Source organism: Hippopotamus amphibius, chromosome 9, assembly GCF_030028045.1.
Source record: "Hippopotamus amphibius kiboko isolate mHipAmp2 chromosome 9, mHipAmp2.hap2, whole genome shotgun sequence".
Classification (NCBI taxonomy): Eukaryota; Metazoa; Chordata; class Mammalia; order Artiodactyla; family Hippopotamidae; genus Hippopotamus; species Hippopotamus amphibius.
Genome location: NC_080194.1, coordinates 139,047,319 through 139,069,087, shown reverse-complemented (window position 1 = coordinate 139,069,087; position 21,769 = coordinate 139,047,319). Strand labels below are relative to the sequence as shown.

At 59.1% G+C, this 21,769-nt stretch overlaps 3 protein-coding genes across 9 annotated transcripts in view; 2 read left to right on the top strand and 1 right to left on the bottom strand.

Annotated features, from left to right (window-relative positions):
* LMTK2 (lemur tyrosine kinase 2) overlaps positions 1-4,960 on the top strand; it is a 168,642-nt gene extending 163,682 nt beyond the window's left edge. For all 7 annotated transcript variants that reach the window (XM_057695466.1, XM_057695465.1, XM_057695467.1 and 4 more), the window contains 2 exons: positions 177-416; positions 1,285-4,960. In XM_057695466.1, the coding sequence (XP_057551449.1) occupies positions 177-416; positions 1,285-1,313 (269 nt within the window). In that variant the 3' untranslated portion in view covers positions 1,314-4,960. The remainder of the gene's footprint in view (positions 1-176; positions 417-1,284) is intronic.
* A 2,195-nt stretch (positions 4,961-7,155) lies between these two features.
* Positions 7,156-7,722, top strand: BHLHA15 (basic helix-loop-helix family member a15). Its single transcript, XM_057696039.1, has one exon. The coding sequence runs from the start codon at positions 7,156-7,158 to the stop codon at positions 7,720-7,722; it is 567 nt and encodes a 188-aa protein (XP_057552022.1).
* A 1,846-nt stretch (positions 7,723-9,568) lies between these two features.
* TECPR1 (tectonin beta-propeller repeat containing 1) overlaps positions 9,569-21,769 on the bottom strand; it is a 28,378-nt gene continuing 16,177 nt past the window's right edge. The window contains exons 14-25 of the mRNA XM_057696031.1: positions 21,603-21,760; positions 20,847-20,974; positions 19,813-19,915; positions 15,785-15,881; positions 15,628-15,707; positions 15,045-15,101; positions 14,448-14,628; positions 14,013-14,148; positions 13,149-13,241; positions 12,298-12,404; positions 12,004-12,123; positions 9,569-11,822 (exon numbers count right to left, since the gene is read on the bottom strand). Of these exons, the coding sequence (XP_057552014.1) occupies positions 11,661-11,822; positions 12,004-12,123; positions 12,298-12,404; positions 13,149-13,241; positions 14,013-14,148; positions 14,448-14,628; positions 15,045-15,101; positions 15,628-15,707; positions 15,785-15,881; positions 19,813-19,915; positions 20,847-20,974; positions 21,603-21,760 (1,422 nt within the window). The 3' untranslated portion in view covers positions 9,569-11,660. The remainder of the gene's footprint in view (positions 11,823-12,003; positions 12,124-12,297; positions 12,405-13,148; positions 13,242-14,012; positions 14,149-14,447; positions 14,629-15,044; positions 15,102-15,627; positions 15,708-15,784; positions 15,882-19,812; positions 19,916-20,846; positions 20,975-21,602; positions 21,761-21,769) is intronic.

Genomic DNA, 21,769 nt, shown 5'->3' with positions numbered 1-21,769 from the left:
TTTTTGAGGATAACTTCACACGTCACTTTCAGCGACCCTCTCTGACCCTGGAGGGTGGAGGGCAGCTCTGCCGTCGGCGCCCGGGGTGGTCTGTGCGCCGCAGAGCCCACCTGGACACCCTCTGTTGTTCATCACAAAGCAATGGACAGACAGTTACTTTTATTTCTTACTTCCAGGGGGCGGCTTTGAATGGGATGATGACTTCTCCCCAGACCCGTTTCTGTCAAAGACGAGTCACCTTCTCAGCTCCAAGCCTTCCCTTCAGACGTCCAAGTACTTCTCCCCGCCGCCGCCGGCCCGGAGTGTGGAGCCCAGCTGGCCGCACGCAGTGCCCTACTCCAGGTTCTCCATCACGCCCGCCAGCATCGCCAGCTTCTCTCTCACGCACCTCACAGACTCGGACATCGAGCAGGGAGGTGAGGAAGGTGCAGACTGGGGGAGGGGCGACTGCACAGGGTGGGATGCTCTCCCGGTGCTGGCGGGGGCGGCTGTGCGGGTCTCTGCGAAGCGCTCGCAGCCTCCACGGTGTGCTCCAGGGCCGCGTCCCCCTCTTCCGGCTCTGTCTGCCCTGCTGGGCTGGGTGGCCGGGGGCTGCTCCCCTACCTTTCTTCTCCTCTTTCCCTGTTTGCTGGTAGTCCCCAACCCCCATCTCTCCTTTCCGCCCCGAGAGAAGCAGTTCTTCAGAAACCTCATGCTCTGAAGAACACTTGGCCCTGACTTTTTGGACTTGAGCCCACATGCACTCTGGCCCCTCCCCGGGAATGTTGATTTTGCCATTAAGTCCTGGTCCGCGAGTGCCACCAGAGGCCGGGGGAGGTGATGGGCGGTGAGGTAGTGGTATCTGAACATACGGATTCTTTTATCCCCCACAACTAGATTGGAAGAGAAGTGTTAATAGGTACACTTTTTGATGTGACGTTTGCTGATCAAATAACAACTTTGAAATATAAAGAGCTTTTATTTGTGTTTGTCCTGGGTTTCATTGTGCCAGTTAGATAACGCACACGACCTAATGATCTGTCGGGGGCAGACCTGTGGGGCTCAGAGCTGGTTTTCTCCTGCGGCCGCAGCATGGACATCGGACAGCGTGTGAGCTGCGCAGATGTGTCTGCGGGAGACCCCGGCAGGTGCCGCCGCCGCAGGAAGCGCAGGCGGCCGGGCAGGTGGCCGAGAGCCACACGTGTAGCTTCAGTTCCTCTTTCTGCAGTGACGCTCAGACGCTGTTCACGCTCTCTTTATCTCTGACGGTGGTTACACCCAGCTTTGCTTGCTCTCTCCTCATAGGAAGCAGCGAAGATGGAGAGAAGGACTAGGTGATGCCTCGGCACCGCGGGCCCGGGCTGCTCCCGGCGGCAGTGTCCCCGGCCGCCCAGCACTGCCCGCTCGACAGCTGCTGACCGGCGTGCGGAGCAGGACTCAGGAGGTGGGGGGGCGGCGCCACGGGAGGCCTGGCCCCGGCCTCGTCTCCTGGCTCGTCCAGCTCCTCCAGCGCCGCCCCGCCCGGGCACCCCTCCCACCGGAAGGGCCTGCACGCCTGCCCTCCTCAGGAAGCCCAGGCCTGGCCGGCGTGGGGGGCTGTCGGCTCCGGGTGGTTTCTGGGTCCCACGTGGGGTGTCTGCACGTCCGCACCTGTGCATCCCGTCCGTGCGCAGGGCCCCGAGGACCGCGATGGGAGTTGGCACCTGTGAGCCATGTTTGTTATTTTTAAAGAGATCACGAATCGCTTTCTGTGATCGCACTGTGGATAAATGTCCAGAGAGTCTCTGGTATTGTACAGAATCTTAAATTATTCAAGGAAAATAAGGCAGGTCAAGCTGGTGCTATCCACTAGTTTGATTTTTTTTTTCTTCTGTTTTATAGTTTGCTCTGCATGGTACTTGTAAAGCTTAAGTGCTTTGAGTGTTATGCTGTCTTTAGAAATTGTTGGAATTGTACATATGGTACTCTTTCGTAAATGATAAATGATTCTGAATGTTAGTGTTTTATCTTCTTATAGGAAATATTTTTGGTGAGTCCAAAAAGACTGCTCTGTTCCGTTGATTGAATGAAACACGTTTCTGTCTCTTCTCTGTAAGGTGGTTTTTCCCTGTTGCAGATGAGGCTACTCTGAGGAGCTGATGGGTCTTGCAGCCCCTCCGTGTGATTTTCCCACCCGCCTCTCCCCCAACTTTTAAAAACCCCTTTTGGTAAAAATCAACAGGTGGTTCCCAGAGCTTGGCTGGCTTGGAATGTCCAGGTGCCACCATTGTCCCCAGGGGCCAGGCAGCCTCCTCCTGGCTGGGCCCCGAGTCACTTCCCCGCAGAGCCCACTCTTCTGCCTGGTTCTTAGAAGCGCAGACAGTGGTGGCCTCGGGGCCCTTGTGTGGTCACTCCTTCCTTCAGGAGCGTAGAAGCTGCTCCACGGAGGGCCCTGGGGGCCAAGGACGGTTTGAGTTCATTCTGTCTGTGCCCTTGAGGTGTTGAGCTTCTCACATCCCCCAGAACCAGTCCAGACCATGGTCCTGTCCAGGTGTGGCTGGTCTTTGTAACCAAGGAGATACACTACATCTCTCAGCCGTGAGGAGGGACACAGGACAACGAAGGAGCCTCCACAGCCAGCACATCCTTCTGGTCGGGCCCCTGGGTGGCCCGAGTGGCCGTCGCCCCCGGATGCTGCCCTGGGCTCATCTGCACTGACCCTTCCCTTCTGCGTTAAGCCCCCAGTTCTCCCCTTGCTCTGAAAGGACCAGTGTCCAGGGCAACTTCATGATGTTGGTGGGAGTTGGGTGTTCGTAATGAAACGCTGACCTCACTCTGCGGTCCTCGAGTTCTGCTTTGCCAGCAGCGGGGCAGCCAGTGCCAGGGAGGCTCACACGTGTACAGGTGGAGCCTCGGGGCTGAGTCCCCGCACGCCAGCCCCACACCCCAGGGGTTTCCGGTGCTGACACGCTTTCCCGACTCCAGCGTGAGGCTGGGATGACCCTCCAGGTCTGGCTGGGGCTGTGGGACGTGGGTCCCGGAGACTTGGGCCCCCGATGCAGATGTGCACTGGCTAGAGTTTACGTAGTAAATTGTGACCTCCCCTACCAATTCTGGCTCGCTACCTTTTTATACTAGCAATAACTTTCCAGAGCAAGAAGACTCCCAGTGGCAGGAGTGCCCTTCCCCTCCCCGGGCGTGAACACAGAGCACTGCCAGAGCCGGACCCTGGGATGGGCGTGTCGAAAACAGTTAACAGGGCATTAGGAGGTGATTTTGCCAAAACTGTCATAACTCTCAATTTCTTGCTGTGGAGACTTCCAGAGTTTTCTGAGTTTTTACATCCAGCAGTCCTGGTTGAAAGAAAGTCGAGAGAATTAGACTAGTTTTTTTTAAATTATAGGTTTAAGGAGTTCAGCTCTAATGACTAAAAATCAGGCAGATGGATAGAATAGATTGTCGTCTTCTACAGTCAGTCCAGGGTAAATTTATTGATGTTTTGGGGCTGTACATTTTTCACTATAATTAAGGAGATTTTAACAACATAATTCCCATTGTGATTTATTTTAAGGCCTATATCACTCTCATAATGAATTGCCAAAAACATTTTATACAGGGAGCTGGTGGGTGGGGGGGGGGGGGGCGGGTTTGGAGTAGTAGGTCTTAGTGTGGTGTTGCATGGTTGGGAATATTTTATATTTATAATAAATGTGCATTAACATGTTCTTTTGAAATCTCAAGCAATACACGGGAAATTATGTAGATTAAAATTTTCAGCCCTAATTTGAAATGTCAGCATGTGCTTTGTTGTTCGATTCAGTTTCTTTTCACTCAGTTGGTTACCAGTAGTGGGTTTCCAAACCGCTCTTGTTCTAAAAAGTTACACAGTGAAATAGCATCAGTGGAATTCTCTAGGTAATGTGGGAGAGGTTTATCATACCTGGTTCACAACTCTATTTCCTGGCCTCCTTTGGGATCTGTCTTATTTTGATGGAGTTTACATATCTTAAATCCTACAGTAAAAATAGTCTAACCCTCATCTCCTTCCTAGCTAGATGTTAATTTGTGTTATCAAATGACTCCGTCATAAGCCAGAAAGAGAAATGTAGAAAAAGTGCTCCCCCCAAAATCCTTCTGAAACCTGGACTGTGCGTCTGGGTAAGAAGCCATCCATCTTAAGGGTGCAGAAGCTCCAGGAAGCTGAATGGAGAAGGGGGCATCTGTTCTATTTTTAAATGTACAGGCGATTGTTTCTATGGAAGTGGGTTTATCTAAGAAAAGCCTTTGTATGTCTTGCTGCCGTAAAACGCCTTTCAAAACCTCTTCCTTTTGTTAACACTTTCCGTAGGGTTTCTGTGGGGTTAATGACGTACCGCACGTTTGTCCCGAGGGCCTGGGCGCAAGGGAGGCAACTTCTGGTCTTACTCTACTCAGCCTGTCATCTGAAAATTCCAGAAGCGAACCAAGCGTGAGGCTGCAGATGCTAGGCCCCAGTTACAAGGGGCTTCCAGATAATCAGCCTTATGAGAAGTAGCCTTAAAATAAGAATGGGTATACACAGTTACTTCAGGTGTAAATCTCAAAAACAACGTCCCTAAGTAGTAATGGGGTTGGCTCAAGTTTTGGCTATCAAAAAGGAAAACTCTCTTTAGTATATGAATAAATTCTTAAAAGATGTGTTGACAGTATTGAATCAGCAACAATCTGTTATTTGAGTGGCTGGAACATGGTTAAGTTCAAGTTGGCACAGGCGTAGTTAGACCTTCATAACAGACCGCTCTGACTGTCCCCTGCTTCATTCCAGCTGCGGATGAGGACCCATGGGACCATCCCACCTCTGAGGTTTCCCTGGTTGCGCTTACACACGGTCGTAAGAGGTTCACGGCAATATAACAGTTAACGAACTTTTGGTTTAAATTGTGTACATTTTTAAATTGTAAGATTTTTACTGTACATTGATGCATAGTGTGATTCAATAAATTGCTTGTAATTTAAAAACTATTTAATATTCAAAATAAATATAGTTATATATTTATAAACTCTGTTGCTGCATTGATTCTGTGGTTTATCCATGGTGTAAGGCTTGGGGTGGGTGGCCTGGCACTGCCGCGCCGTGGGTGCTTGGAACCTGCAGCCCTAGGTCACTCACTGCCCTGGTCTCTAGAGATTGGATGCCCTTTTCTGTGACAGACCTACCCCTCCCTGACCCCCACGCTCCAGAGAACGCAAAGATTTGTATAATCACTAATGAAAACCAGCATGAACTGTTTGTGCCGTCCTGAAGTGTATCTAATTCAGAGCCTTTGCACCTCCTGATGAATTTCAGAAGCATTTTCATTTCTGAAATCCAGCCTCCAAGGAGCTCTAGGCCCAGAGGCTAATCAGCTCAACACCAGCCTTTCTGTGCCCTGAGGGGCCCCCTCCTTGCTGTCCTGGACCGAGCTGTCACGAGCAGGGACATGGGCCTCCTTGTACCAAAGCAGGGGCCTGACCCCCGCTCAGGTTCCACCCCCTGCGGAGTGACCCTTGGGGAGCAGATGGAGGAAACCTGTGATCCCGCTTTCAGAGAGTGCTAGACGGGCAGCGAGCGGTCGTGTCGGGGAAGTGCGGGGACAGCGGCGACCCTGGGCCTGCGCGACGCGAGTGGGTGCCCTGCCGGTACTACCTGCACTCCCGGTGCCTCCCATCAGCCCCCAAGACCCCCTGAGCAGTTGCTGCTTTTAGCACCTTTTAGTGCGCCGGTCAAAGGTGAGGAAACTGAGGCGGGGGTGGGGGGTGGGGGTGGGGGGAAGTGGCAGCGGGTTTTGAGCTCAAGCTGCCTCCGCCCCTGGAGATCTCCTAAAACCGATGAGCTGCCCACAGGCGGCCGACCAGGTGCTCCCGGGGCAGGGCTCCGCCCACTCGCACCTGGACCGGCGCCGCCGAGGGCGTGGAGGGGCGGGTTCCCCAGCCCGCGGTGCTGCAGGGTCCCCCCGAAACGCGGGGTGAGGGTGCGGGGGTGCCTGGACTACTGCTCTTCAGGGCTGTGGCCGCTGCGCGTTCGAGAAACCGGTTTTACTGCAAAACGGCTTTTCCACGAATCTGACTTTGGCTGCATGTTCTGCGCCTTAACCCCAAGGCCAGGAGCGGCGGCCAGGTGCTTCCTCTCCGCGCCGGCGGGCTCGAAGCGAGACCTCAGTCTCCCGCTCTGCGGAACGGGCTCCGGGGCCTGAGCTCCGCCGGGCGGGGAGGCGGCCCGGGGACCCTTCGCGGGGCGGGGAGGTGGCCGCAGGTCCTGAGCCCGCAGGTGCGCCCCAGCCCCAGCCGCGGGGCGGGGATGCGCGGACTCTGGCCCCGCCCCGCGCCCGCCCCACGGGCTCATTTACATGCGGCCGCAGCCCCGCCCGGGGCGCCTAAAGCGACGTGTCCTTGTCCCCCGTGGGCAGCCCCAGCGCGTGCGGCCACAGATCCTCAGGTAACGGGGTGGGGGTGCGGGTGGGGCGGCGGGGAGAGGACCCTGGGGCAGAACCGGGTGGGGTCTGGAGGGAGACCTGAGTGGGGGTTCGGGTCAGGAGCCCTGGCCGCGGCCATCCACGTGGGGGGCCTGGGGACCGCTGCGGGCTCTAGCCACTGTCCACCTCTGGCCTCCGACAGCTGCCTCACGTCCACAGCCATTCTGGCACTAGCGTTGTCCCTGCACGTGTGACGTCCGGTGGGGTAGGACGGTGAGTTTGGTGGCCAGAGTTGGTGCCTGTCCATCCGGGCAAACAGGAGGCAGTACAGCCTCGGGTAGGGGGGCTGCCCTGCGCTAGGATGGGGCCGCACCTCTGGGTGGTCTCAGCAAAGTGTCAGTGGCCATCTAAGCTCAGGAGGCACTCAGGCGGCAGTGAGGGGCATGGGGCAAGAGAAAGGTCCAGGGGTCAATACATGTCACCCGGGGGAGAGGGGACCACGAGATGAGGGAAAGGTCTGAGCGATCAGTGTGAGGTCAAACAGGGGCATGGGAGGGTGGGAGGGGGTGTCAGCTCAGGGCGCCGCGGGTGAATGGGAAGGACCCTGGGGTCACTGTGCACCAAGTGGTCAGCTGCCATTGGGGACGGCTGCCCTGAGCGTGCACTGGCCTTCCGAGTGACCGCGGAGTGGCCTGTGTTCTGGCTTTCAGCTCCAAAGGCGGCCCCCACTCAGAGCCACCACCCCCAGGACAACCAGTCTGGAGCCATGAAGACCAAGAGCCGGCCCCCCCGGCGCCGGGCGCCCCCGCAAGACCCAGAGGCCACCCCAGGGCAGCGGGCGCCCGACAGGCCGCCGCCGGGCTCGGGGCCGGACGCGGCCAAAGCTCTGCGGAGCCGGACGTCGCGGGCGCAGGCGTCGCGGGCGGAGGGCGGGCGCCGGCGGCCGGGGCCGGGGGGCCGGCGGGAGAGCAGCGTCCAGCGGCGGCTGGAGAGCAACGAGCGCGAGCGACAGCGCATGCACAAGCTCAACAACGCCTTCCAGGCGCTGCGCGAGGTCATCCCGCACGTGCGCGCCGACAAGAAGCTCTCCAAGATCGAGACGCTCACGCTGGCCAAGAACTACATCAAGTCGCTGACCGCCACCATCCTGACCATGTCCAGTGGCCGCCTCCCGGGCCTGGACGGGCCGGGGCCCAAGCTCTACCAGCACTACCACCAGCAGCAGGCGGCCGGGGGCGCGCTCGGGGCCGCGCTCGGGGCCGCCGAGGCCCCGCCCGAGGGCCACCTGCAGAAATACTCCACGCAGATCCACAGCTTCCGCGAGGGCTCCTAGCGCGCCGCCCGGGTCAGCCGCCCCGCCTGCTCGCCCCGGCCCTGGGCTCTCCGCGCCCCGCGGCTCTGTTTCCCTGCACGCTCCGCGCCTCCCCGGACATGTCCAGGCCCCCAGGGACAAGACCGGTGACTGGCCCTGTCGAGGCCACGGCTCTGGGCAGCATGAGGCCCAAACCTCCGCAAGGTCCCTGGACCTGCTCTGTCATCATCTAGGCAGGAGCTGGCCGGCCTTTGTCACTACATCCTCTCCCCTCCGAGGAGAGGGGAGATTCCAGAAAAGGTTTGCTTGGGTAAGTTCCCCAGTCACTGCTGAGGCCCGCCCAGGGAGGGGCTGTCCCTAACCCCCTAACCTCGTTTGGGGGTAAACTGAGGCACGGAGCAAACAAAGCCCATGGCCCTGGGGGGGTGTGGGGCTGAGCAGAGGTGCTTGGAGTGTCTGGTTCCGCGTCTGTCTGTCGGGGAGAAGCCCCAGTCAGAGTCCCTCCCATAATTCTGAAGGGACCTTGTTAGGGAGAGGGGCTGGGGTCTTTGCTCCCTCCTCCCGGGTGGGGGCTCCTGACTGTGGAGGGTCTGCAGCCTGGTGCTGAGGGTGCTGGAGACAGGGCTGCGCGATCAGGGAGAGAGGCTGCTAGGCCCTGATTCCCCTGACGGCCGGGGATCTCCTGCAGGGAGGGGGCCTGCCCCCGGGGTCCCACCCAGGTTTGCAGCTCCTTGTATTTGTGGCCATGAAAGTGGCAGAGGGTGGTCTGGCAGACTTCAGGATATCCTTGGTCCTGGTTGCACTTGGGGGCCCTGTGGGGCTCTGCAGGAAGGAGCCTGGGGTGGCAGGGGCTCTCCTCCCCCACCGGGTGCTGCTCCTTAAAGGTGGGACTGGGCAGCTTGGCAGGTCCCCACCGCCTCGGGCCACACTTCCTCCTGTGGCGTTCCTGCCCCGGTGGCTCTGACAGGCTTGGTGACTTTGCTCTCAACCCTGCTGGCAACTCCTCTCCCTTGTCCGGCGGCCTACAGCCAACATGGGGAGGGGACAGGGCACTTGGCAGCTCAGACAGGACCCCAGCCACAGGGGCTGCAGAGAGGCTGTGGTTGGCCTGGCACATGGGGCCGGGTCCCCTGTGCCCTGATCTGTCCCAGAGCCCTCGGGGGCCGGGCCCCTTCTGGGCACTGTGGGTGGAGGCTGAGCCGGGCCGGGAGCGGGGCTGCCACAGCCAAGGACCCATCCTCGATGCACAGCCTTACCCTCTCACCCCGGCAGTCCCGGCACTGCCCACTTAACGCCCCACCGGCTTGGCATCAGCCCTGGCCTCATCAGGGGCAGCAGGTGGCACCCCTGGAAACAGCCGTTAGGTGCTTCAGTCCCAACTTTCCAGGTCAGACAGCAGCCAGCACCCCCATCCCTCCGCACCCCCCGTCCCGCACACACACACACTCTGGCCACCAGGCCCCAAGGCCAGGCCCTCTGGAAGGCAGCCCTGGGAGGCCTGGTCTGGTCCCAGCCCCATTGCCCTAACCGACCTTCAGCATGGGTCAGGGGACCCCAGATGCTCCTGGCCTGTCCCCCAGGAGTGGCCACTCAGAAAGGTCAGTGGTCAGGGGGTCCACCAATGGGAGCTGAGATTAAGGGTGACTCCAAGCTTGGGACGGATGTGGCCCACACACCCCATGTTGTGGGTGGCCTGCCACCTGGAACACAGGAAGGGGAGGGCTGCAAGCCTGGGGCTCTTGTTCTGGCTGAGCTGAGGCCAGGGCAGGGCTCAGCGCATCCCTGAACTTGCTGAATGAGCCGGCAAACTGGGCTGAAAGCACAGGGTGGGGGCTGCCCAGCAGAGGCTCTGTCCAGGAGACCATGCCTGGTGACCGGGGCCTGTGGGTCACCACCTTGCAGGACGACAGGCTTTGTGACTCTGCCTCTCTGTCCCAAACTGGCACCTGCACTCCCTCTGCTTCCCAGAGGGTCACCTGGGCCCAGATGTCCAGTGTTTTCCACCCGAGGCTGGAGGGCACTTGCCTGCCCTGTGCCCACATCACGAAGGAGGCTTAAAGGTCCCAGTCCAGGTTTGGGTTGTTGAATATGGGGAGGGAGGTGGTGAAGGGACAGGTCTGCTGAGCCTGCTGCCGGGTCTGCTCTGTCGACCCTCGTCTTGGACAGCAAGCCCAAGCTGGATGCTTCTGTCCTGCGAGGAGGCCCTGCCCGACCTCTCCAGGCTGTGCATTTCCTAAAGTCAGAGACTCACACACTCTGAACACGGGCCACCCAGCTGGCACCTGGGGCCATGGACCCACCTGCAGACCGGACCTGCGTGAGCTTGCCAGCGGCAGAGAAACCAGAACTGCGACTTTTCTGTAGGGAAGACCTACCTGGAACTGAATGACCAGTGCCTCTGTTGTAATTATGGTGAAAATGTTTCTTAACTGATCCCAATTTGCTTTTATTTTTCCTAATGGCCTCTTCAAAGTACTAACGAAAACAGAATAAAAGATTTCATGCTCCTTTTACCCCATGCTTGAACGGGTGGGGAACTGTGCATTTTAATCATAGTGCAGCAGTAAAAAATATCGCGTCCTCGACACTCTGGCCGAAGTTTTTATTGAATAAAGCATCTGAGGAATCGAGGTGGTTCCGATGCTGAGCAGGTCAGCAAGGAGGGGACACAGTCGCCCTGGAGAGAGGGCAGGGTGGAACCCGCAAGTCACAGCAGAAGGACAGGGCACTGCCATAGACCAAACCATGATGCCTGCTCCCAGAAACCCGACATCAATGAGTATAAACAGACAGGAGGGCGCCGCCCCACCTGGCCCTTCACGCGCTGCACTGGGGTGCACTCTGCCCCAGGCTCACGCCTCCCAGTCCCACCTGGAGGAGACACAGCAAAGGCAGGGGCCACTGGCTCCCTCCAGTGCCCCTCGGGAGGGGACCCCAAGGGGGACATCCTTAGAGTCCGCTGCGCACTGCAAAGCCACGCACAGCCGAGCCCTCCTGACGGGAACTCCAGGCACCTGGTGGGCAGCTTGTCCCATCTCAAGAGGAGCAGAGACGGGACGTGGGCTGTGATGACCCCTGGGCAAAGTGTCCGGTTGTGGGATGCAAACTTGAGACTTCACCAAATGGGGCCTTTTTCTGATAAAAGGCAGCTGAGAAGCTGCCAGCTGGGAGCGGGGCCGCTTGGGAGGCACTGGTCTCCACCCGCCCCACCCCCTGCAACAAGATCTGACGTAAAATGAGCCCCCGGCCCCCAACCCTGCCTGGGGAAGGGCTGGCGGAGGGCCGATGATGACGGTGATTCTGCGCTTGGACAGCTTCTCCCAGCCTCGGGCGGCCCCTCCATCCTCCGACCACCCCAGGAGGGCCCGGCCCACCCAGGGAAGAAGACGCTCCTCTCCAGCATTTATTTCCAACCTTTCAACTCCTTCCTTAACTTCTGAAATGAAACCCTATTTTCGTGTCCTGCTCTGAGAACTGATCAGGCCCAGGAAAAACTGCCCTGAGCCCCACAGCCATTTTTCTTTGGGGGGGACAGGGCCCCAACACCGTCTGGGGACGTCCCTGGCTCAGGGTGCTCCTTCAAAGGCTCTCTTCCCCAGGGGCAGTGCTCCTGGAAGCTCCAGGCTCCAGTCCTGGAAAGGTGGGAGGCAGAGGGTGAAGGGATAGGCAGGAGAGGCTGGGGTAAAGGGGCCCCCACCCCACACCCCATGTTCTCTTCGCAGTCGGGGACACACAGCGTCCACAGAGCTTCACATTTCTGGACTGTTTCAGGGCCTCCAAGGTGGCCGTGACCTCAGGCCAGGTTCCCTGCGGAGTCTTGAGTCTGGGCGTGGCAACACCACTCCCGGGATCCACGTTTCAGCACGTTCGGCACGAGACCGGCTCCCGACAAGAAGGCTCACGTCAACCTTGGTCCTTCAAGCCCACATCGCACCTGCTCCAGGTGAGGGGACGCGGCCTCAGCAGCAGACGTGGCCGGGGGTCTCCTGCGGGGCGCTGGCCACCCTCGGGGGCCCGCGGGAGAGGCTCTGCTCCCTGCTCCCCTCGCCGGCCGTCTCCTGGGACAAGCTCCTGGGGGCCCTGGTGGCACTGGCCCGGACGGAGAGGTGATCCCAGCCCCCCTGAAAGGAGAGAGCAGAGTCACCCAGGGCCACCAGGGTTCAAGGGGCAGAGACCATCCTTCCAGACGGCCAGACCCTTGGGGGGCTCTGCCCGGGGCCTCCCCCCATGCCACCCCATCCAACAGCCCTTGGGCCCAGAGCCCCAGGCCAGCACCGCTGCCCGGTGCCGGGCCCTGCTCACCCCGATGCCGTAGTCCCAGCCCTGTCCCCTGGGCTCCAGGGGCTGCACCCCCGTGCGGCGACACACCGTTCCCCGGCTCAGGCTGTGGCTACCCTGGACTTTGTCGGCGATGACCCAGACCTGGAACGCAGACCCGTTGAAGGCCCGCCCCTCCCTCCGCCCCCGCCGGCCCCCGGCCCCCCGCTGCAGGGGCACCGTGGGGACAGAAGCAGGGAGACCAGAGTGGGAACCCAGATCCCCCCAAGTCCCCGACCCCAGGGCGAGCATCCACCCTCCGTCCCCGTCTCCCCAGACCTGGTCCAGGGGCCCCACGGACACGCGGCGCACATTGTTGGACACGTGCTCCCAGCTGGTGCCCTGCGGGTAGCTGGGTGTGACCCCCTGGCGGTACCACAGGTTCCCTAGGAGAGAAGCGCCCGTGCTGTGAGGCCCCAAGCGACAGGACCCGCTTCGGGGTCTGCAGGGCCCAGAGGTCTGACCACGAGACGGGCGAGGTCTCCCTCGGCGTCCCTCCACTGCCCAGAGAGACCCAGGCCGGAGTCAGCCCTGCCTTTCCACATTTGCCTCCACCTCGCTTCGTAACTGTCCCGCTATATCGGGCTGGCATCCTTGTCCTCTTTCTACGCATGAGAAACTGAGGACAAGGAATTCTTTACATAATAAAGGGACCTGGTCTGGAACAAAAGGCCTGGGTTCCAGTCCCAATTCCGCCCTTTTGTTGCCTTGCTCACCTGTGACAACAACTACAGACCAAGAAAGGGCGCGGGTGGAGCTGGTCGGAGATGGCAAGCCGGGGAATGGCTCAGGCCAAGCAGGTGACCTCTGCCAGCCCCAGCTGCCGTGGGCCTCCTGAGCTGTAGGCCTGGGTGGCACCATCTAGAAGATGCTCCCAGGCCTTGGCATTGTGCCCTCCGCCTGAGGCGCAGGCAGCCTGAGTACCTGCAGGGGGGCTAGTGCCCCCCACCCTGCATGGCTCAGGGGAGGAGCCCGCTTGGAGGCTGACCTCAGACTGGCGGCCTCTCACGGGGCTTACAAAGGTCTCCTGTTGGCGCCTGGGGAGGGCGAGGGTCTGGTCTCATCCCGTCGGGGTGCCCAGGGAACCCCACACCTCCCCTGGTGACCACTGGGGATCAGAGACCACTTGCCGTTTTCATCCAAGGCGAACACCGCTGTGTGCCCCACGGACACCTGTTTCAATCTCTGTTTGGGAGGAGACGGGATGTGGTACCAGCAGTCACCTGCGGTGGGAGACTGGATTTGCGATGCAGCCCAGAAGCACCAGACCTGTCACGCAGGTGCTCCTGGAACACGTGGCCTCCTCTGCAGCTCACAGGGTTGGGAGGGTGCGGTCGGCCTCTGTCCCCAGACTGCCCGGACCACGTGTGTGAGAGAGCCCAGCGCGAGCTGACCCGGGTCCTTGTGTCCCTTCAATGCCCTGCCCTGCCCAGGGCCCTCCCCAGGGCCCACCCGAGGCTGTGGCAGCTTCCAGACAGTGGGGCCGGATGGGCCGCTGTCCCAAGCAGAGACAGGAAGGTGCCCGGCCCAGCGTGAGGTGGAGACCCAGCCTCGGGGCCGCTGTTCGAACTCACTGCCCCCCACAGAGAGGAGGCGATGCAGCAGCCACCACCCACCCGTCTGTCCATCCATTCCCGCACTGGACACTGTCCAGTGGTCCAGCCAAGAACAAGCCTGCACGGCCTGCACTCCCGGAGGGCAGCCAGCGTGGACACTGTGGATGGGCTGTGCGGGCGCCCAGGCCCAGCCCCGAGCGGCAGGAGGCCGAGGCTGGTGACGGGCAGCCCCCTCGCCGGGTGACCACCCCTGGGTCAGCCCCAGGGGAGGGAGGCGGCCGCCTGGTCCACGGGCGCGTTGGGGGAATGCTTGTTGAACGAAACGGAGACCCGTCAGCCAGCGTCCCCGGAAGCGGAAGCAGCTCCAGCCGCCGCCCGGGCCCGTCACAACATGGCGGCCGTGGCGGCGGCGGGGTCGCCCTGAGGGGCGGCACTCACCGGCCAGCTTGGAGGGGGACACGGAGCCGCGGTAGAAGGCGGAGCCGTCCCTGGCCACAGCCCACACCTGGTAGCAGCCCCCGATGGAGATGGAGGCGAAGGGCTGGTCGGTGCCCACGTGCAGCCAGGAGGAGCCCTGCCGGCGGAGGAGCGGCGCTCAGGGCTGCCCACCCGCCTCTGCCGCCCGCGCGGGGCCGGGGGCTGGCGGCTCCGCACGCCAACCTCGTCCTCAGCTGCAGCTGCCCACGGGGCCTGGCGACCCCTCGGGCCCCGTGCGGGGCCCACCGGGCCCAGGGACCCTCCTAGACAGAGGCCCAGGGAGGCCTGAGCCCAGCCCAACTCCACCAGAGGTCCCCGTGTCGGTAAGAACCCGCAGAGCCCCAGGAGGGCGGGCAGGTGGGCAGGCCCTGGGTCCCCGCCACTGCAGGTGCTCACCGCGGGGTTGAGCTCAGACACACCCAGGCGGCACAGCACGTCCCCCTTGTCGCTGACGGCCCAGAGCGCGATGGGGGGCCCGCTCCCGGGGACGCCCGGGCTCTCTGGGATAATGGACACGTCCCCGAGGGCGATGGGGGCCACCTCCAGCCAGGGCCCGCTGGTCACCAGCTTGCACTTTCTGGGCGGCAGGAAGAGAGCAAAGCCCGGGGTTGCCCTTGCTGCAGTGAGCCTCAGGGCCAGCTGCTCTGGACAGAAGGGAGCAGGCAGGCCTCCAGCCCTCGGGCTGGGGTCATGACCCCCGACCCCCGAGAGGACACGGTGGGCACCACCCTCCACGCCCTCCGCCCCTGCCCTGCCCCCATCCCCCAGCCAGGCCCCCCTCCCGTCCTGAGCCTGCCAAGGACATTTCTCTTGTTTGTTCTTGAAAACAAACGCTTCAGAAACAGCACTGGGAGCCCGAGGGCACTTCCTGGGCTGACATTTACTTTGATCCTGTTTTCTCATCCCTCCTCCAACCTCCCCTTTTCTTCCACAGGGACTGAGGCCGAGGCAGGAAGGGGCACAGCTGCACCCCCCCAGTTACTCCCTCCTTACCTGGCCCAGCACCTTCTCCTGACAAAATCCTTCATGGTTTTGTACCCGTGGTACGAGCTGCAAGAGAAAGAAGCTGAAGTCAAGACTATGTTGTGGAAGTTTCTGGAAGGTGACACTGCTCGCATGTTCCTTCTCCAGGCGTTACAGAGCCCAGAGCCTTAGCGTGAGCCAGGAGGGGGCTCAGGGGGCAGCAGGTAACGCAGGACACCGTCCTCTTGCTTCAGATGGCTGTGGCCCCGCCCTGGCCTCCCTGGGGCCGGGGTCTCCCTGGGGCTGGGGCCTCCCTGGGGCTGGGACATGGCAGCTGCCCGGCTTGGGGGGGTGGGTTCTAGCTGAGGGGCCCTGAGCCCTCCCCACCCCGGGGCCTGAGGCCAAAGGGGAGGATCAGTCCCGGATAAGCCTCCCCTCCCCGGCAGCCTGGCTCTGTCTCTCCCAGCTCCGTCCTCCGTCTGCTGTGAATCATGTACCGTGAAGGGCCTGCACCACTGGGCAGGGGCAGGGGCTCTGCCTGGCTGACCAGGCCGGACACGTGGGGTCCCAGCCCCCTGAGGGCCTATCCCCACGCAGAGAGAGAGATGCTTACGCGGGAAAGTCGCTGGCATACTGCCACCCCTCCTGGTCGGTGCCCCCAGGAACGCTGAAATCCACGAACCAGTCGGAAACCTGGGGGGGGGGGGGTTAGTGTGGGCGGACCCCCCCCCTCCCCTGCAGCCCCCGCATGCCTCCACCCCGGAGCTTACCCAGGTCCACTGCAGGGACGGGGGCTTTGTGCTGGCCTTGGTGCACTCCTGCAGGCCCGTGGCATCACTCCACATGTACCGGTCAGTGGGCAGACCCCTGTGCAGGACACCAGGGGTGAGGTAACACCGGAGACAGGAGAGAACAACCCCGCCCTGCCCAGCCCCTGGGACGGCTGCATCTCCAGAGGGATGAGGGGCAGAAACAGAATGGCCCCAAGATGGGGACAGCAGTGGGGGGACCCCACATCACACGGGGCTGGGTGCCAACCACAGCCAGGCCACCCGCCTGAGGGACCCCACCCCTCATTCCCTCGTGTTGTGTGTCATCAAGTCCCAGAAAGACATTGACGTCCTAACCCCAGACCTGTGAGTGGGACCTTATTTGGAAACAGGGTCTTTGCAGAGGATCAGGCTGAGATGAGATGGTTATTGGGTGGGCCCTGATCCATTATGATAGTGTCCTTACAAAATGGGGGCATTTGGACCCAAGTGTCCCAAATCGGGAAGATGATGGGAAGACAGGGAGAAGGCCATGTGACGCCTGAGTGATGCTGTCACCAGATGAGGAACGCCCGAGGTTCCCGGGGGCCAGGAGAGAGGCCAGGACAGATCCTCTCCAGGGCCCTTGGGAGGAAGCAAGCCTGATCTCAGACTCCAAGGCCTCTAAGAACTGAGAGAATAAACGTCTGCTGTTTAAGCTGCTCAGCCCGTGGTGTTTTGTTACAGCAGCCCCAGCTGACTGATACACTCCCAGCAACACGCAGCTCATGGTGGTCTCCGCAGGAGGCCATGGCCCTGGGTTCACACTGTCTACACAGGCTGGGGAGCCCGATGCTCTTTTCCTCTCGTGAGGACCAAGGAGGGAGCAGGGAGGAAAGGGAGAAGCAAACAGGTCAGCATCCCGTGTGGACCCTACACAAGGCCGAGGCAGAGGCTTCCAGATCACAAGCAGCCAACGTGCATCAGCTGCCTTAGAAGACCTCAAATCCTGATTTACTGGGGTGAACGGAGAGACTCACAAATATTTACACACGAGGAAATCCTTTAAACTGCCCGTATGACAGCAGAAGGTCACAAACGGTCAACATGTCCAAGACGGAGTAGAGGTGAGATACACCAGGTCCACTCGGGGATCAAATTGGAAGGCTGTCACAAGCCACCTCTACAGTGCCTGACTGTCTCCCTGCCACCAGCAAACGCAGGCACACAGGACGGGCAGGAGAAACACACCGAAATGCTGACAGTGGCTACTATCTTTGGTTGGTTTGATTAGAGTTATTCTTCATGTTATTTGGTATTTCTTCCTTTCATCAGTTTTGAAAAAAGCAAGAAAGGAAATTAAAAAGTTTGTACCATTTGTCATAGTATCAAGAATATGAAATGCCATTTATACAAGTTGTCAAGACCACAACGCAGAAAATCACAAAACCTTATTAAGAAGAAATGAGGGGCTTCCCTGGTGGCACAGTGGTGAAGAATCCGCCTGCCAATGCAGGGGGCACAGGTTCAAGCCCTGGTCCGGGAAGATCCCACATGCCATGGAGCAACTAAGCACGTGTGCCACAACTACTGAGCCTGTGCCCTAGAGCCCCTGAGCCACAACTACAGAGTCCACACGCCACAACTACTGAAGCCCAGAGCCCATGCTCCACAACAAGAGAAGCCACTGCAATGAGAAGCTTGCGCACTGCAGCAAAGGGTAGCCACAGCTCGCCACAATTAGAGAAAGCCCATGCACAGCATCAAAGACCCAACACAGCCAATAAATAAATAAATTAATTAATTAAAAAAGAAGAAATGAAAGATCAACATAAATGGAGGTATAAACCATGTCCAGATTTTGGAGATTTAGGAATGTGAGATAACATTTCTACCCAAACTGACCTGCAGATCCAAGGCCATCCTGACCAAGACCCCAATAGCTTTTGAAGACTGCTTCTAAAATTCATCTATAAATGATCCAGGAATAGCCAAAGCTAGATGAAGAGGATGAGAGGCTTTGACAACTTCCCATAAAGGGTCAGCAGTGTGGGGTTAGCACAAGGATGCCCAAAGGCACATGGAGGAGAACGGCGCTTGGGAATGGCCACTGCCCACATGGACACTTGAGTTAAGACAAAGGTGGCTGTTATGCAAGGGGGAAGGACAGTCTTTTCAGTAAATGGTGTGGTCACTATATAGTAAAAAAAAAAAAACCAACAACAACTTGACCCCTACCTCACACGATATACCAAACAGTTCAGGCCAGGGGGTTCTAGACCTAAGTGGACAAGACAAAGGAATCAAGCTTCTAGAACAAGGTGGACAAACCATGCCCCACAGGCCTCATCAGGACTGTGCCAGCACAGCCTACAAAGTAAGAGTGGTTTTTACATTCTTAAATGGTTGAAAAAAATCAAAAGAAGCATAATGCTTCGTGACATAAAAATTCTATGCAATTCAAACTTGTGTCCAAATGTCACGTCTTACTGGGACACAGCGATGCTCATTCGTTTACATGGCTGCTGTCAAGTGACAGCAGCAGAGTGAGTCATTGTGACAGAGACCCTAAGGCCCACCACACCAAAAGATTGCTGACTGCTGTTCCAGAGATAGGGGGATGTATTCTTTCCCTTGGGGTTAAAGAGATTTCTTAAGGGTTTTTTTTTAAAAGGTCCAACTTTATGTAAAGAAAAGGATAATCAACAGGACTACATTTAATAATTAAAAGTCACCACTAACAGGGTGAAAAGCAAGCTGCAGAACAGGAGAAGTAACAGAGAAAGGGCTCACACCTTCATATGTAAAGAGCACTGGCAAGTCAAGAAAAAGAGATCATCTGGCCAAAACACAGGACAAGGACTCAAAGGGGCATTTCACAAAGGAGGGTATCCAAGTGCCAGTACACGTATGAAAGGTGTTAGCCCCCAGGAAACGCAAACTGGAAACAGGAGATACTACTACACGCTCACCAGTGTGGCTAAAACACAAGCCAGCACAGATGCAGGGCGTGCCCTGCCCGTGAGAGTATGGACAGGTCCACCTGCTTCAGAGAACTGACTCTTCCAGCACCAACTGGGTGGACTGCAACACCACTTGGTTCCCACAAGGTAAAGGGCATGGTCCCCAGCAAGGCTGCCCCCTCTTCAGACACCAGCCATGCTGCACTTCTGACCAACTGGATACAAATTGGGAGGGTTCTCATTCCCTCCTCGGGTTTGATAATTTGCTAGAATGACTCATGGAACTCAGGATCATAGTTTTGCAATACAGGATACGAAACAAGACCAGTCAAAAGAAGAGACCCACAGGGCCGAGTCTGGGAGGGGCCCCAACGAAGAACTTGGATGAGGCTCAAGTTTGGGAGCTGTTGCTCTGGCTGGCCGAAACCCCTGCAGCAGATTTAAGAGTAAGAAATACCACAACTCGTTTACTTTCTAAAACAAACAGATGAACAAAATAACCGAGGCAGAGTATGAGAAATACATTTCTGTGCTGAGTGGGCGGGAAATAAAGTCGTATACAACATAGATGCTCTAGAGTGTCCTGCTTCTGTCCCAGACACAATGTATTGACTGTCTTGTCCCCAGGCCTCACATTCAGAGAATTAAAATGATTTTGGTGAGGCTGCAATGTTCTCAGTAGCTTCAATTAAGCAAAAAGTTAAATAACGACCCCGTCAGGAAAAAAAAAAGCACCAGAGGGGGTGGGGAGGGAGGTACGATGTTCTATTTTGACCTGGGTAGAGATTACACTGGTGCTTGATTTGTGAAAACTCAATGACATATATGGACATACTTCTCTATATCTACATATACAGATACACCTCACCGTACATGTGTATATATGTGCATTTCGCGCACTTTATGTTATGCTCTCAATAATAAGTTTCTAAAAATACATGTTATACTTCAAGATTCAAGGGAAAAAATCCTGTCAGCAGTAAGATCTAGTTCATTCTACATCGGAGGCCAGACAGCAGCTCTCCAGCTACATGGGACGCAGCCATTCAGCTCGGTCCTGTTTCCAGGGGCACCCGAGTGGCTCACCTGCTGGTGTAGCCCGTGACAGGGTTCCAGCGCTGGTTCTCGTAGATGTAGACGCACTTCACGTCTGACTGTGTGTAGATGTTGCTGGTGCTGCTGGCCAGGCCTGGGGGGAGAGGCGGCTGCTGGACCCAAGGCAGCACCTGCCCACCCGGCCAGGTGAGAGCAGGTGGGGAGGACGGGCCGAGAGGGGTTCCCAGGCTGGCTGAGTTTATCCCACGGGGCCTGGCCGGCGCGGGTTTCTCTCCTCTGTGATCGTCCTGGGGTTGCACAACCTAGGTCAGAAGAACCTGCCGCTCCTCCCCCTCATGCTCTGTTCTCGGCTGCACCTCTTCCCCCCCTTTCCATCCCGCTTACCTGGCACTGGGCAGGTGTGAGGCCCACCCAGCTCACTCCTTACTAACAAAGGTGCCTCGGACCCCTTGGGTAACCCCATGAGCCCCACTTCCTCATCTGTAAGGTGGGAACAAAGGTAATTCCTGCCTCACACGCAGGGAAGCTGTTAAACCAGTGCAGTTGTGCGTTCCTGGGGTCTCAGTGGACCACAGTTCTACAGGTTTAGCCACCCCCATTGTGGGCGTGTGGGATGTGGCATGGAATGTCCCATTTCAGTGTCTGTTTCTGCCTCCATTTGCCAGTAGGAGAGATAGGGACCCTGCCTCCTGGAACTCGGGGAGCCCACAGGGGTTCAGCAAGCTCTCATCCTCAAGGCACGACCCATCTAAAGGGGGGCTGGAACGCGGGCCTGGGATTCAGGAGACTGTGGCCCTGGCAGTTGTGCTTCTAGAGCCTCCGGCTCAGCTGTGGGTGCACAGGAGGGCCGTCGGAGGCGAGGCCTGGCCTCTGGGCTCTCATGCCTTGTGCATTGGCCCTGGGACTCGGAGGTTGGCAGTGCTGAAGGTCACCCGTCAGCCAGCTGTCAGCCGAGCGTCAACACTGGGACAGCGGCTCCAGCGTGGGGCAGGGAAGCCAGCCAGGGATGAGAAAGGGGACCAGCCTGGGGGCAGGGCTGGGGGAGCCGGTCCTGCCACCCTCACCTTGGAAGCAGCCTCCGCCGTAGCCGCCTGTGTACACCCAGGCCGTGTGGTCGTAGCCGATGCCCCACACCACGCCCCGGCTGTTGGCCTCCACCACCCGCAGGTGGCCTCCCATTTGCCGCCAGAACCTGGAGGGTGAGGAGGGGAGCTGGGGAGAAGCGCATCCTGCAGGGCTTTCCAGCCACTACCCCTCTGCTTCTAGGCCTCCCAGGGACATCCTGTCTTACTCATCTTCGGCCCCCAAAGATAGACTCTATTGAGGATTAAAGGAACCTGCCTGGCTTCCCATCGGGAATTAATCAGCTAAGGCAAACGCAGAGCTGGTGCAGGAGACGGTCAGGGCCTCGGCGAGCGGGGGCTTCAGGAGCCCCTGGTCCCCGGAGTTATGTGGCCGTGGGGTGGGGGGGCACGGGGTCGGCAGCCAGAGTCCCCCCCGTCCCCGGGGTCTGGCAGAGCTGTCACGGCACAGCAGGATGACCACTACACGGTCCGGCGTGGCCTCCTGGAGTGCAGGGTGCAGCTGCCACCTGGGCCCCCTCCTCTGGGCAGAGGCCCTGCCACAGTCTGGACATGACTTGTCCGACTGAGCCCCGGACACACGGGGCCGCCAAGAGCGGACGAGCAGAGGGCGGACAGGCATCCCCTTGCCCTCCTGTGCGGGGCCTTCTGGCCTCACCCACGTCCCCTGGTCCTCACGGGCTCTGGGTCACCTTCTGGGGCTAGGCCCCCAGCCCCGTCCGTGCACCACCGACTCACATCTGGTCGCAGGGCAGCCGGCGCTCGGGGGCCTCGAGGTCCGGGCTGGGCTCGCTCACGAAGATGTCCCCCTTGCAGGTGACGGACCAGATGGCTTGCTGGGAGGGGCGGCCGTGCACCCTTCGGCTCTCGCAGCAGGACAGGTTGAGCAGGGCAAGCTGGCGCGG

Bases quoted from the DNA above. Each gene is read 5' to 3' on its own strand.
- BHLHA15 (XM_057696039.1), top strand. From the start codon at position 7,156: ATGAAGACCAAGAGCCGGCCCCCCCGGCGCCGGGCGCCCCCGCAAGAC.